General features: G+C 38.9%; 1 protein-coding gene across 1 annotated transcript in view; it reads left to right on the top strand.

Annotated features, from left to right (window-relative positions):
* Positions 1-13,902, top strand: part of si:dkey-12j5.1 (uncharacterized) — an 89,553-nt gene that overhangs the window by 58,251 nt on the left and 17,400 nt on the right. Inside the window, exon 10 of the mRNA XM_057834677.1 lies at positions 8,556-8,708. Within this exon, the coding sequence (XP_057690660.1) occupies positions 8,556-8,708 (153 nt within the window). The remainder of the gene's footprint in view (positions 1-8,555; positions 8,709-13,902) is intronic.

The following is a 13,902-nucleotide window of genomic DNA, read 5'->3' as shown; positions in this document are numbered from 1 at the left end:
CTTTGGGGGTCTTTCTCAGGAAATGTTTCCTTGATTGGAAATGAAATCCTGCTGCTGCTGTAATCATGAGAGCAGTGCGAACTCTATTTATCCAGCACTGCTGATGTTCTGGTGAGTGTGGCTGCAGGGGGTAGCTTCCCACTAAGCATATTTAGCAGCAGTTCTGAATTCAGCACAGCACATCCTGATGTGTTTGTTAGCAAAGCGGTTGAGGGGCCCTACACATCTGCTTTTGCCCTTCAATGAATAAAGCCAATATTTGCGTTGTAATGAGCAAAGAAAAGTAGGTGTTGTGTGGCCTAGCGTGAGTCTCAAGCACACTTCCAAGTTCATAGAGAGTTGACATTGGTTATGTTCAAAAGGCTATACTGCCTCTTTTATTTACATGAAATTTCGCTCAAGAACCTGCTGCTTTTACGCTGCTGTCTGCGGTCTGTCCCAATATTATCAGTCCATCGGTCCAATTTCTGCAGGGCTTCAGTGGAATTCACGCATGTTTTGTTTAGTTCTTTAAGAAGATAAAACTGTTTGCATCTGCCACATAGTCACTGCAGGCCTTGCTGTGGCTGAGTCGTGGTAATCACAGTCACTCCGGATAAAATCCTATTCACAATAGGAAAGATAATGTCGTGATACACGAACTCTCACAGTATTATTCACCACTATTTGGCAATGTCCCAGCTATTGCTTCAGTGTAACAAAATTTAAAGTATCCCTCCAACCTTTTCATTTTTATGGGCATTGGAAAATTCTGATTTATCCATATGGAAATACAAGAATCCTATTATTGAAGTGGCATTTTAACGTTTCCAAAAGTGAGAACCTTTGAAATACAATGGTACCTCTACATACAAAGTTCCAGGACCTTGTTTGTAAGTCGAAATGGTCGTATGTCGAGCAGGATTTTCCCATAAGAATACATTATAATTCCATTAATTCGCTCCACAGCACGAAAACCTACACTAAATCAGTAACAGTAACACAGAGCAAAACAAATAAATTATTAATAAAAATCGGAATAATTATAGTAATAATAAATACCTGTAATAATGTAACAAACTGGGTTCGAATGTGGCAGATTTTTGTGTGTGTGCTTCAATGTCGTACAGATCCACTGTTTGGCAGCATTATGGGTGAGCTGATATGCTATCCACACTCGTACATATTTAACAAAGACTGTCTTTACGGATATGTACAACAGAGTCCGCCAATATATTGTTGCCAACTTGGCTGCTACGAACAACCTCGCTTTGACAATAGACAGCTGGACACCCCGGGATGACATTGAGAGCTATCTCACGGTTGCATGATGAACAATGAGCGGCAAATTAAGAGCGCTGTACTTCACACTTGTCCTGTTTTTGAAAGTCGATTGTCAAATACTGGTGTTGTGCAGTAATGAGCAGACGTGACTTCTTTGGCGTTTTTTTATCTTTTTTAATGCCTGACAACACTCGTGCGTAGACAATAGATATCATCAAATAGCAACCTAGATATGCTACGTTAAACCCCCCCTCTCCCCCCAACATGCCATTGGCTGCGTGAGCCCAGAGCGATCATGGGACGCGAAGTCCACATCGATGAATTAAAAACCGCCATGACTTAATGGAAGTTCAGTAGGCCAAATTAATCCATACCAGTGACTACAGATAATGCTGCAAATACTGTTAATTCAGTACGTAACACAGATGGATTCAGACCACTAATAGGATGTTTTGCTCATGTGGTAAACATACCTGCTAAGAGAGCAGTAGCAAACAACAGTGTGCCCCGCCTCACTTTACAAACAGTAAAGATTGTTCTCACCACTTTTATACAAAATTTCTTCAGATCAGTAAGAAGTAAGCACATGAATATTCTTTGAACTAAAAAGCATGTTTTCATGATGGCATTGGTATTTTTACTTGTTAGCAGAATTTAAAAAAAAACAAAAATATTTGTGTTTTTTGTTTCAGAGCATTAAATGTATTGAATCGAATCGAAAACCCTGTCCCTCGTTTGAAAATCGTACCGAACCATGACTTTACTGTATCGTTCCATCCCTAATATCAACCACACTGGCATAGACATTGACAACGATGCAACAAGTAAACAGAAACTGGAATCTTAAATACACACAGACACTGGGTAACGAGACAATGAGGAACAGGTGGGTGACACAGGAGGATGCAGTTGGAGGATACACCAGGAGCAGGCACTACAGGTGAAATCAATTGGCAATCACAGTGACACTAGGAGGTAACCAACACAAAACCTAACAGAAACTGCGGCACTGTCATAAATCGGCGTATTTCGAGCATGTTGTCGGATGTAGAAACAAATGGTGAGTCAAATTTTGCGTCGGATGTAGAACAGATTGTGTCGAAGCGATCGTATGTCGAGGTACCAATGTACATTGGCTTTGTAGACATCAGTTCGATTTTGCTCAGATTTCTTTTTGAGCGCAACACAGGTGCACTAGTATTTTGGACTTGTACAAAGTGACAGTTATTCTTTCTTTCTTTTCTTCCTTCCTTACATCCATCCGAAAAAAAACCCATTGTAATAGGCAGGAGTTTGGGTATTGGGTTCCAATTCAAACTGTGGCCTTTCTGTGTGTAATTTGCATTTTATCCCTGTGCTTACTTGAGTATTCTCTAGCTACTCTGGTTTCATCCCATACTCTAAAAAACGCTAGGTAGGGTCATTGCTGCCTTTAAATTTTCTGTAGGTGTGAATGCTTGTTTGTATACAGTATGTGTCCATCGATTGGCTGGTGACAAATTCAGGCTGTACCCTGCATCTTGCTTAAAGGGGAAATGTGAACTAAGGTTGGCCAACCATGTTTTTGAATAATATCAATGGCTAAACAATTATAAGCATATTTTCATTATTTTTTTAACGCAACCCTTCCAGATTCTTAGTTTAACCCATAGCAACGCCCTTGACAACGAAAATGCTTTTCTTCGGCAATCTTCGGAAATCTTAAGTGCGAGGGAAGTCAGCCATAGAACAGTATTGTTTGTTGCATTGCTTCTCGGTAAGATGCCACGGCGGTGTGTGGCGATGTTTTGTTCTCACTCAAACGAAAAGTTGTATGAGTGGCCAAAGGATAGCAGGGCACGTAAATGGACATCTTTCGTTCGCACGAAGCGAATGAATTTCACGCCATCATCGAGTAGTGTTCTCTGCTGCAAACACTTCGAAGACGCCTGCTTCCTTAACCGGTCTGCTTATGATCAAGTATTTGCCAAAAAGTAAGTGTGATTTTTGGATAGATGACTGATGACTTTGTCAAAGCAGAGCTGCCAACTGTTGTGGAATGTACAGTAGAAGCTAGCGACGTTAGCCGAAAGCCAACTCGTGGCAATAGTCGTGGCATAGTTGTTGTTGTGTTCGCTAGTGTTACGTCCCAAGGACGGCTCGCGAAGGGCGTAACATAAAACGAGCCACACAATTTCACAAGTGGCACAAATTTATTTACACAACAATCAAACTCGCAATGAATATGTACAAAATGTGGATGAAGCGCGACTTCAGGGTAAGCCCAGGCCAAAACAACAAACAAAAGGAATCTACACTTGAACCCCACCCGCTAACTAAACCCTGATCCTGAAAAAGAACAAAGAAAAGACAGCCATTAACCTAGCTTCTTACGCTAAACAAAACAGGAGAAAATGGGTTGAACAGAAATGGCGACTTACCCCTTCTTGCTTCAGTGCTATTATTTACAGTGGTGAACAAAAACGATCCAATAACGAATAAACACAAAAGACTTCACCAAAAAAGCGGGAGTGTATCAGACTAGCGATCAAATGCAGACGAGCGTGAATGGCGAGCAAACAGCTGGCGAGGAGGACCGCGGCAGAATGCTGTGAAATGCGACCTCCCACAGCGTTGACAGCGGCAGGTTTACACCGCCGGTGAGTTTGTGCACATTTATTTGTATTTGTATTATGTCTTTCCACCTTCATGCTTCAAGCATTGCATTGCATTTGTAGCGGCGTTTCTTTCACGGTGATTGCTTGATAGCCTTCTAGTTTTTGTTTCGCGAGAGCCGCTGACAGGTGACAGCGAGCGTGTTGTCATTGAGTCAATCTCGCAGCGAATCAGCGAGCGGCTCAAGTCACGCAGTGAATCATGGGAAATGTAGTCTCGGGACAACACTGAAGTGGTGCTTTGTAATCCGTTCGCTTGTGTGAAAAAACTACATTTCCTCACGCCATTAGACGCCACTTACTGCCGACAGCCCCAGCTACTGTTAGCTCCATGTGTTAATAAAGAAGTAAGCACGTCGTGTGTTCGATACCTTTGTCAACAAAATGCTCATAACAAGACACTATGCATGATCCGTTTAAGAGACGCTAGGACTGGAAGTAGTAGTAGCTGGTAGTACGAGGCGAGGCGGAGATGAGCGAGAAGCAAAACTTGGCGGTCGAATGTGGCGGCAGTCCGCCATTATTTTGTTTTCTTATTGTTGCCACAATAAAGTGGAGAAAGCCATCAACGACTCATCTCCCCCCCCCCCCCCCCAACGTTTTTATATTATCATTTTATATGCATGAGCGCTGCCGGATCTGCCAAAATGAACATGCAGTCTGATTATTATTTTTTTAAACAATGTCATCAGATAGACAAAAATATAAAATTATGTGCAAATGCCTGAGTCTTCAAATCATGAAAATAATAACAGCCTATATCTTACCAGTCTTGTAATCTCGATGGGTCTTGTCTCCATTCCATGTCAGGTAGTGTAGGCACATTGTTTGCATCCTGATTAGCGTCTGGCTAATACATGTTAGGTCGAACATAAAATTCCAACCTCCTTCTTCCTTCAACTCTTCAAAAACTTGGATCTCCTCCCTTGCGCTCGATCTATCGCTTATATCGCTGTTTGAATCATTGTTTGAAGGGCTTTGTATGGCGGCCGTATGGAGCACTGCCATCGCTGTTCTTGGTGTGACGTTTGTCCCCTTTCAGGCTCGAACTTCGGAAACGCGATTATTTTGTCAAATATAGAACATATAAATTATTTTTTCATGCTTTATATGTTGGACAATGTTTAATTACTGTAATTGTGACCCTATTTGGCATGTTATGAAATTACTTAACATTACAGCTTTAAAATTTGCTGGAATAGCCCCGGTAATAAATAAATAATAAAATAATAAATAAGTGGTAAATAAGTGGTACACCGAATGTTTGGTTGGTATATTAATGTTTATACTAATCATTATTGTATGGTATGTTTTGGTTTGGCATGGTACGATATGGTAACCTTCACATGTATTCAGGCCTCAAGTTATTTATACCCTGGACACATTTGAAGCTAAAATAACGGTGAATGGTATATTTTAGCAGGAAACTGTTTTAACAGTACAATACAAATCGTATTACAATTATTAATATTTCTCTAAATGTATCAAATTACAACCTGAAATGTATAGAGAACATCTATCTTAGTATTGCCATCTAAAAATCAGTGTGCCAGAAGGGTAAATGAGTAGGTGGTGATGACTTCGATAGCTAATAAGCCAGAGCATCCTGTGTAGTGTATCAGAATTAGACAAAGTATGTTCACTAATAGGCAAACTTATTTACTTGTTCAATGACTAGATATGTCTCAAGGCATAGTGCAAAGAAAAAAATTTCATATTTGATAAATAATTTAGTTTTATCTACCTAAATGTAGGCAGAAAAAACGATTAGTAACTATACTATACTACGAGTGGGCAGAATAGATAAGACAGCTGATTGCTGTAGAGCAACTGGTACATTGCAGGCAATAGCCTGAGCTTGTCAAAGGGACCTTGCACATGATATGTGTTCACTAATTGCTCTTCATCAATTGTTGCTCACCATTTAAGTACAGTAAAGCCAGAGAGATACCATTAAGTGCACCCTAGCCTAATTGAATATAGACTTTGCGCAAATCATGCCTAATTAGTTTTAGTCATATTTTTCCCCCACAAATCTTTAACCAGTCATATTTGACAATTAATGGCTTTGGTTTCAGGTGACCCATTTCAAATCAAGTGTTTCATTCCTCTAAAGTTGACAAGACTTTGAACAAATTGGTACTGAGTTGTAACTTTTGTATTATACTACCATTGCAACATTCAATTATTACACCAGCCTATTGCAATTCCAGAATTGCCACACTTCCACACATCATTAAAATGATGGTAGACAGCCTGGTGCCCCACTGTGAAAGCAAAATGAATTTTTTGGAAAAGCAACACTTAAGACTTAATACTCTGAATACACTTAGTAAGTTAATAAAAGGCAGCTGGTCATTTCACAGATTAACTATGAAAATACAGTAGCTTGGACTAGGGATGAGTACGGTATGTGTTTTTAAAGTGGGAGTAATTACACCCATTCACAAGCATTTTAATTACTTGTAAAAAGTACTGTGCGGGTAGTATCTGCAACCAGAGGGGTCTCGACATTTTTTATTAATAACATTTTTCCCCCCGTCAAAACAATATGGATGAATTAGCAATACTATAATCTTATTATTTCAACAGGATTTTGCTGAAAATTATTCAACTACAGTAGTCATTCATTTAGCGTAAATGTTCAAATTTCAAATCATACGCTATAGTAAACAGTAGTGCTTTTAGCCCTGAATTAAAGGCAATTACCATTTGAGCACACCACAGATCAGAATTTGTTCCACAGTTGAGGAGCATAATAACCGAATGCTATCTCAGCCTGCTTGGTTCTTGTTCTTGAAACACACAGAAAAAAAACAGTTCCTGATGACAATGGTCCAAGGCCGTTAAGTGTTTTGAAGACCAGTAATAAGATTTGATTATCTTTTTGACTCACTGGAGATCAGTCTAGTAATTTAATGACTGGTGTAAAATGGTCCGTTTTCCTTATATTTGTGTGTCCATTTCTTGTTTAGGCAGAAGCTCCTTAATTCTTTCAATTTCTCAAATTCAATTTTTCAAAGGCAGTTATTCGGAGATGTAGCAATAAGCTGTTGATGGCTGTTTAAGTTCAGTTCTGGGTTTAGTAATTACACCAAGATTTCTGACTTGATTTATAGCCGCCAATGACATTCAGCCAAGGTGAGCGTTGATCTTTAACCTTTTTGTGGTCAAAAATGATCACTTCTGTCTTTCTTGCATTCAGCTGGAGAAAATTCTGGCACATTCAGGCACTGATTTGATGAATAAATGGATTTACTCAGAGTAAGAGACTAGTCCGTTGGGAACAGTGAAATGTAGAGTTGTGTGTCATCCGCTTAGGTATTAGAGGAGATATTTAAATTTAAAGTACTAGTACATAATCTAATATGGAGGAAGCATTTGCAGTAGGTGTTGAATAGAAGTTGTGCAAGAACGGACCCTTGAGGAACTTATATGAAATTTTGGTTTATTTGGGCTTATGGTTTCCGATTAAGACAAAGGAACCCTTTCTGGTAAATAACATTTAGAAGTAAAGACTCACTGTTCTAGTTTGCCGAGTAGTATGCTATGATCAACCGTACCAAAAACGGCACTGAGATCCAGTGATACCAGAACGGATGATGTTCCTGTGTCACTATTCCAATGAATATCATTTAAGACTTTGATAAGCACAGTCTCACTGCTGCGATGTGGCCGAAATTTGGACTGAGATGAAAGATTGCTTTGCTTCATAAAAACATGAATATGTTTAAAAAAAAAAAAAAAAAAAAAAAAAAAACCTTTCAATGATTCTCCCCAGGAAAGGCAGGATGAGTAATTTTAGCAAAAGTTTTGTGCCTTGGTACGTAATGTCGCTTAATGTTGGCTTTTAAAAAAGTGCACAGACTCCACATAAAACACGCTGGCCTTGTAGAACCCATTGCAGTTAAAATTAAAGGATAAGCCTCTGTCCACTCATACGAGGACATGGTTTTCAGAATCCACTTTAATGATTTTAGACAACACCATAATGCAGTCACGAAAACCAAAGTACAACAGTTGTGACCACGCAGAGATCTGCCCATCTGTGCAGACGCTTGAAAGACATACAATAGCTGCCCTTATGCGTGCCTATTGAAAAATCTCTTTCGGGTGGGGAAAAAAATATATTTACCTTTATTAAGTAACAAGAATGTTCCTAGGGCCAGACATCATTCTGCCAGTGGGGTACCCCTGATTTACAATATGGGGGCCAACCATCTTGTGCTGTGTTATCCTAGGATCTGGTGCAAAAAGTTCTGTTCAGAGTTGTCAGCTATGCTTGTTCACCCACAGGGGCATGAATTTTTTTTTCATTAATCATTTCAGAATGATGCAGATTTTTTTTTTTTTTTTAAACATTGGTTTCATGCCTTTATCAGCTTCTAAATACAGCCTGAAATAAAAATACAATGCCAATGTGCAAAGAATATGATCTATATTGGGAATAGTTAATAATTGTTTCAAACTAAAGATTGAATTTTGCCAGTGGCAATTTGAAAATGATACAATTGTTTTTAGGTTGTGTGTATGCATGACTTCACATAAATGCACGGGAGATGTTTATTATAGAATGTTATTTAGAGCTTCCTGTTTTCTAAAATAAATGATAAATTATGCCCCTTGTCTTTCCCCCAGGTATGGTATCTCTCCGGCTGGGTTTGTTACTTGCAGTTGGAAAGAGCCAAAGAGCAGCAGGAAAGAGAGGGGAAAGCACTCACGGATGAGGAGGACGAGGAGAGGTCATCGCTGAAGGAGGCAGCCAGATTACATCTGACCAATGCTAAGAAGGTAATTCATGAAATGTGCCAATTAAATGTTATTGTTGAAGCAGTGCAATGTCTCTGTGGCCCATAAATAGCTTATTTGTTGATGAACACACACTGTCCTGTCCAATGGAACATTCATTTATAAGTGCAACACCATTTTTCAACAGCTTAGTCGCTATGTATAATATTATTTTATATACTGTACTATTAGTCTTATATTATGGAAAAATGGACTGCAAAGTATTTGCCACTAATATCAAAATGATTTTTTTGTGTCCCATATCTTTGTCAATGAATAACTGGAAGGCATTTATACGAGTTGTTGGAATTCCTACACCTTTCACCTTATTTGGATAGATAAAACAATTAAAGCTGAAGGTCTGCAGTTAGGCAAGTCCTGTATATGAATTTATCTCGGAGCTGGATTTCTGTTTCAGCGTTATTAAATTAATTAGTCGCAGAATAAAAAATTCTACTCTTCTGTTTTTCATAGCTGGATCAGAATGAAATTTGGCACGCACATTCCAGGTATACCGTATTTTTCGGACCATAAGTCGCAGTTTTTTTCATAGTTTGGCTGGGGGTGCGACTTATACTCAGGAGCGGATTATGTGTGAAATTATTAACACATTATGATATCATTTCACATGTTATTTTGGTGTTTTGGAGTGACACTGATGGTTTGGTAAACTTGTTAGCATGTTCTTTATGCTATAGTTATCTGAATAACTCTTAATAGCTATGGCCACGTTGGCGTTCTGCCTTTGGCAATGTGTGTTCAATTGTATAGTTGACTTTTTTATATTAAAATGCATGCTTTTAGTTTGTGGCGCTTTCACACCCACGTGAGGGCGCACTCGCACTTATTTACGTGAAGAAGACCGCTCACACGCCAGAAGAAGACGGACAGCTACGCAGCTTGAGTGAGTGGGCGAGTTAGTGAGAAACCTACGTTCATTGTTTATGCTTGTAAAATATCTCTACACAGGCAACACCTGTGTGTATCATCTTTTCTGTTGTTGTTGTGTGTTTTTCACTCGTGATCGGACAGTTAAAGCCAGTTGTGTGGTTGTTTGAACGATGTGCTAATGCTAGCGAACGCATGCTAACCGTTTGTGTCATTGCTGTAACAGCACCTAATTATCATTTATTTACATTGATGCGACCCTGTTTGGTATCGAGGACGAAATTGATTTTGCAAATTATACGGACGTCAAGCATCATCATTTGGGAGTTTAGCTCGCTGTATAGCCAGGACCGAGCCGTAGCGTCCTGGTGAGGACAGTATATTCGCATTTCATTGTTCATGCACTGTACACTTATTAAGCATGTTGTTCCCTATTGTATTTTTATATTAAATTGCCTTTCAAGATGACAGATCTGTTCTATGTGTTGGATTTTATCAAGTAAATATCCCCCAAAATGCGACTTATACTCAGGTGCGTCTTGTAGTCCGAAAAATACGGTACTCAGCGATACTTAGAGCCCAAATGTTGGTTTCTTTTTTTTTTTTTCTTGTTTTTTTGGGAAGGGGTCTTAGGTCTGATTAATTAGATTGATTGATTAATTGCGGAATTAAACCTGCTACTCATCCATTATTTCTGGAAGGATCAGAATGAAATTTAGTAGGTATATTCTAGGGATTTATTAGCATTGATCCTCAGGGCTCTGTTTCTAATTTTTTTCTCTTAGGGCTGATTACTTAAATGAAGTAAATGTAAATTTATGGTTGCCTGTAGGTTCCAAGTGAGCCAGTAGAGGGAGTCCGGTGGTCGTAGTTCATTTTGAACTTTTTTTTTTTGGGTGCTCCTGATCTCCTTACTTTAACTGATGCCAAAGCTTTGTGTTGCAAACAGTAGTAAATCTTTACTGCCAAGCTGCACCTTCAGTGGGAAATCGGGCTCCTTACTGTTCAGATGTGACTGGTGACAAATATGTGCAAACATGTACCATGTCCCCATTGTTTTGGCAATATCCTCTGTCTTACTGTGGTGTGCTCTGCACAAGAACTGAGGTGTGGAACTACTTTCATTCAAAAAAAGTTAATCACTTTAAAACAAAATTTAACGAAAAAGGTCTTTGATAAACAAGTGGATACGAGTGTAGCAGCTATCCAGATTCATGTACCATTGGGTCCAATAACTTGGGTTATTGTTTGTATTGTCACACACATGCAGTGCATGTCATAATTGAGTACACCCTCTCCGGAAATGAACAGTAATAAATTAACACAAGAGCAGTTTTTACAACATAACTGAGTTTTACACAATACCTGCTTGATTAGAACCATTTGTTGCTAGAACCTAGAACACAAATGAACAATTTAGGAAAATTGGTTGGTGGTAAATTGAATACACCCCTCACAAAAACTGCCATATCTACCTACACATATCCTGCTCTAATACATCGATAAAAAATTATTACGTCCATACCTGCACGTTTGTAGAAAAACGAGCTTCCACAGCCAACCTCATTCATTCATTTTTAAGTACATTCATAACAATGCATGAAAAATAATTGTCCATAATACCCCTATCCTTCGCATGTGTTCTTCAATATGAAGCTCTGCAAGTGGTTGTAAATAAATGGAAGCAAAAAAGCACCTGTCTAATTCACTCCAAATGTAAAGATCGGTCTCATGTGTGACATCAGTGACGTTTCCACTGTTAAATCTTCGGTTATTGGTGTCCACAAACACAGAATTCGTACATTTTTGCTTTGGGCGCAGTTTTTAAGAACCCTTGTTTAAATGTGCGTGTGGCTGATAGGCCAAACCGTAGAAAAGTTGGCCTAAATTATCCAAAGTATTTGCTCACCCATTCAAATGATCAGAATCTGGTGTCCTAATCACTTGGCCTGGTCATAGTTGCACAAAATCAAGCAGTCTTTTTGGGGAGAAGTTCGTCTGCTTTTTTTGCAACACGAACCAGTGTAATGTGTGTCTTTTTTTTCACGGACCGGCAATGTGTGGCAAAAAATTACAGTAAATAGGAAATAACACGACAGGGCTAAAAACGAACATGAAGTGCTGGGAAAATGTAACTCACCATACACTGAATCAACCTTTTTTAATAGTTGCCTCTCCCAAAACTTGACGGCAAGTATCCTTGGTTGCAGGCATAATGAGTTCTTCTCAAATCATGAAAGTTTTCTTGGCTATAGCAATACAGTTCGCCACGAGGTGTGATGCTGTCAGTGGATTTGCCTTTGTTGCCTTGTTTGCTAGCTTTTTGGCACATATTATGCAGAATGGCCTCGGTTGCAGGCTCCTCTTCTGGCTGAGCAGGTGGCTTTTTCCCTGTGTAAAAAAAAAAAAAAAAAAAAAAAAAAAAAAAAACTGTTTGAAGACGTCGTCGCCCGCAGCACACAGTAAACAGCAAACGTTACTGTTTACATTAACTGACACTGCACTGCTATAGGCGTGCAAACACCCCAGTAATGGCAGCCAACCATTAGATGGCGACATAGACAAATATCTACTAGTATTGGTCAATAGAGTAGATGGGAATATTGATGTGTCAAGAGGCACAGGCCAGATTGTGGTCGTTAACAAATGATTTATCAGCCTGCGGCATAGTGACAAATGCGCCACAGACCAGTACCGGTCTCCGGCCCGGTGGTTCGGGATCACTCATATAGGTATTAGGTAATATACTAACTAATAATAATTACTACACTCGTCATTAATCTTAAACAGTATACATGAAACAACGGGCTTGTACAATAACAACATCAGTAATAATAATAATACAAGCAATGACAATAAGAATTTACCCTGTGTTTATCCAACCCATTATCAAACTTTTCCTTGTACGTGTCAAAAATATAGATTTTTTTTTTCATTTCTTTTGCTGTCTTTTCTTTTCTCTTTTCCTTTTTCTTTTTAACTGCTGCATGTTTGGACATTGTTGACGGTCAATATTCGAACTATTCCAGGCTTTCACTCCACATACTGTAGAGATAAACAAAAGCTTTTCATTGTTGTCCTTGAATACTTTGTGTTGAAGTTCTACATTCCCCTTAAAGTATAGCCACATTCTCTCTCTGAAAACGTATTTTTGGTTTTGCCCGGCAGTACTTTATATCTTGCTTTATACATTAATCGTACAGTTTTCAATTTCACAATGAGACAGGAGTTGAGGAAAGAAGCGGATTGAATTTGAGGTCTGTGTGGCAATGTGCATGTGTGGTTGTGTGGTTGAAAACGAGTTATGTGTAGATGGTGAATAGTAGCCCACGTAAAATCGATCTTCTACCTGTCATGAAATGGAATTTAAGTCTCAGTCAGATAGAGGCAGGATTCAGGTAGGATCTGCTATGTAGTCACTAAGGACAATGGAATAGATGAATATATACTTGTGTGTGCATTTATGTGTGTGTTCGTGTGTGTGCTTGCAATAGGCACAAAAGCAAATGGAGGTCAAAGCTTTACTTTTTGATGTGCCTGAAAGGGGATCTCATGAGCAAGGATTGTGGGATGGGTTGGACCAAGGTATGTGCATGCCATGAAACTTTAATGACTTCCTCCTCCCAAAATGTGACTGGAGGACTGAACAGATATCTGTGTGTTCACCCTCACACCCTCTTCATCGTCCATTATTTCAGCTTTTCCAATGAAGACTTAAAATTTCTTTAAGAAATTTGTATCCATCACTGATCATTAAATTTCACTGTCTGCTTGATTTATCTGGAAAGCTCTTTAAATCTCAGTAACTTTGAAAATGCTGTAATGAACGTTGTCCTGTCAATGTTCATTTGCAAAGTACTCTAAATTGCTTTCGTTGATGGCCTAATGACTGCTAAATTTTTCTACTTGAGGCTTCAAATCAAGTCTAGTATTTGCTCGTGTAACTCTGTTTCATTTCAATTGCTCCATGACTGACTCAGCAGTGGTCCTTTTCAGTGTTGCCGAGCAGCTTCTTTTCCTCCAGGGCAAAGGAAATGTCAGAAGTGTCAGAAAATGTAAATGAATACAGAATATTATTCAAGGATTTTGATCGTCTAAGCTGAGCACATATTTAAATTAATTATCCCTTAGAATCCCATTGGAAGCATATGTTATTGTGACACACGGCTATTGCATTATGTCCCCAATCAATAGCTAGTGTTATTAAAGTAGAATACAGATGTACCTTGTTTATCTATCCATTATATTCTCTTGTAGTTAATATTTTACCACTATTGACATAAAAGCTGCTCTTACACACAGCAAATAC

The sequence above is a fragment of the Corythoichthys intestinalis genome, chromosome 4 (assembly GCF_030265065.1).
Source record: "Corythoichthys intestinalis isolate RoL2023-P3 chromosome 4, ASM3026506v1, whole genome shotgun sequence".
Classification (NCBI taxonomy): Eukaryota; Metazoa; Chordata; class Actinopteri; order Syngnathiformes; family Syngnathidae; genus Corythoichthys; species Corythoichthys intestinalis.
Note: the sequence above shows the minus strand (reverse complement) of the source record. Positions and strands in the feature narration are given on the sequence as shown.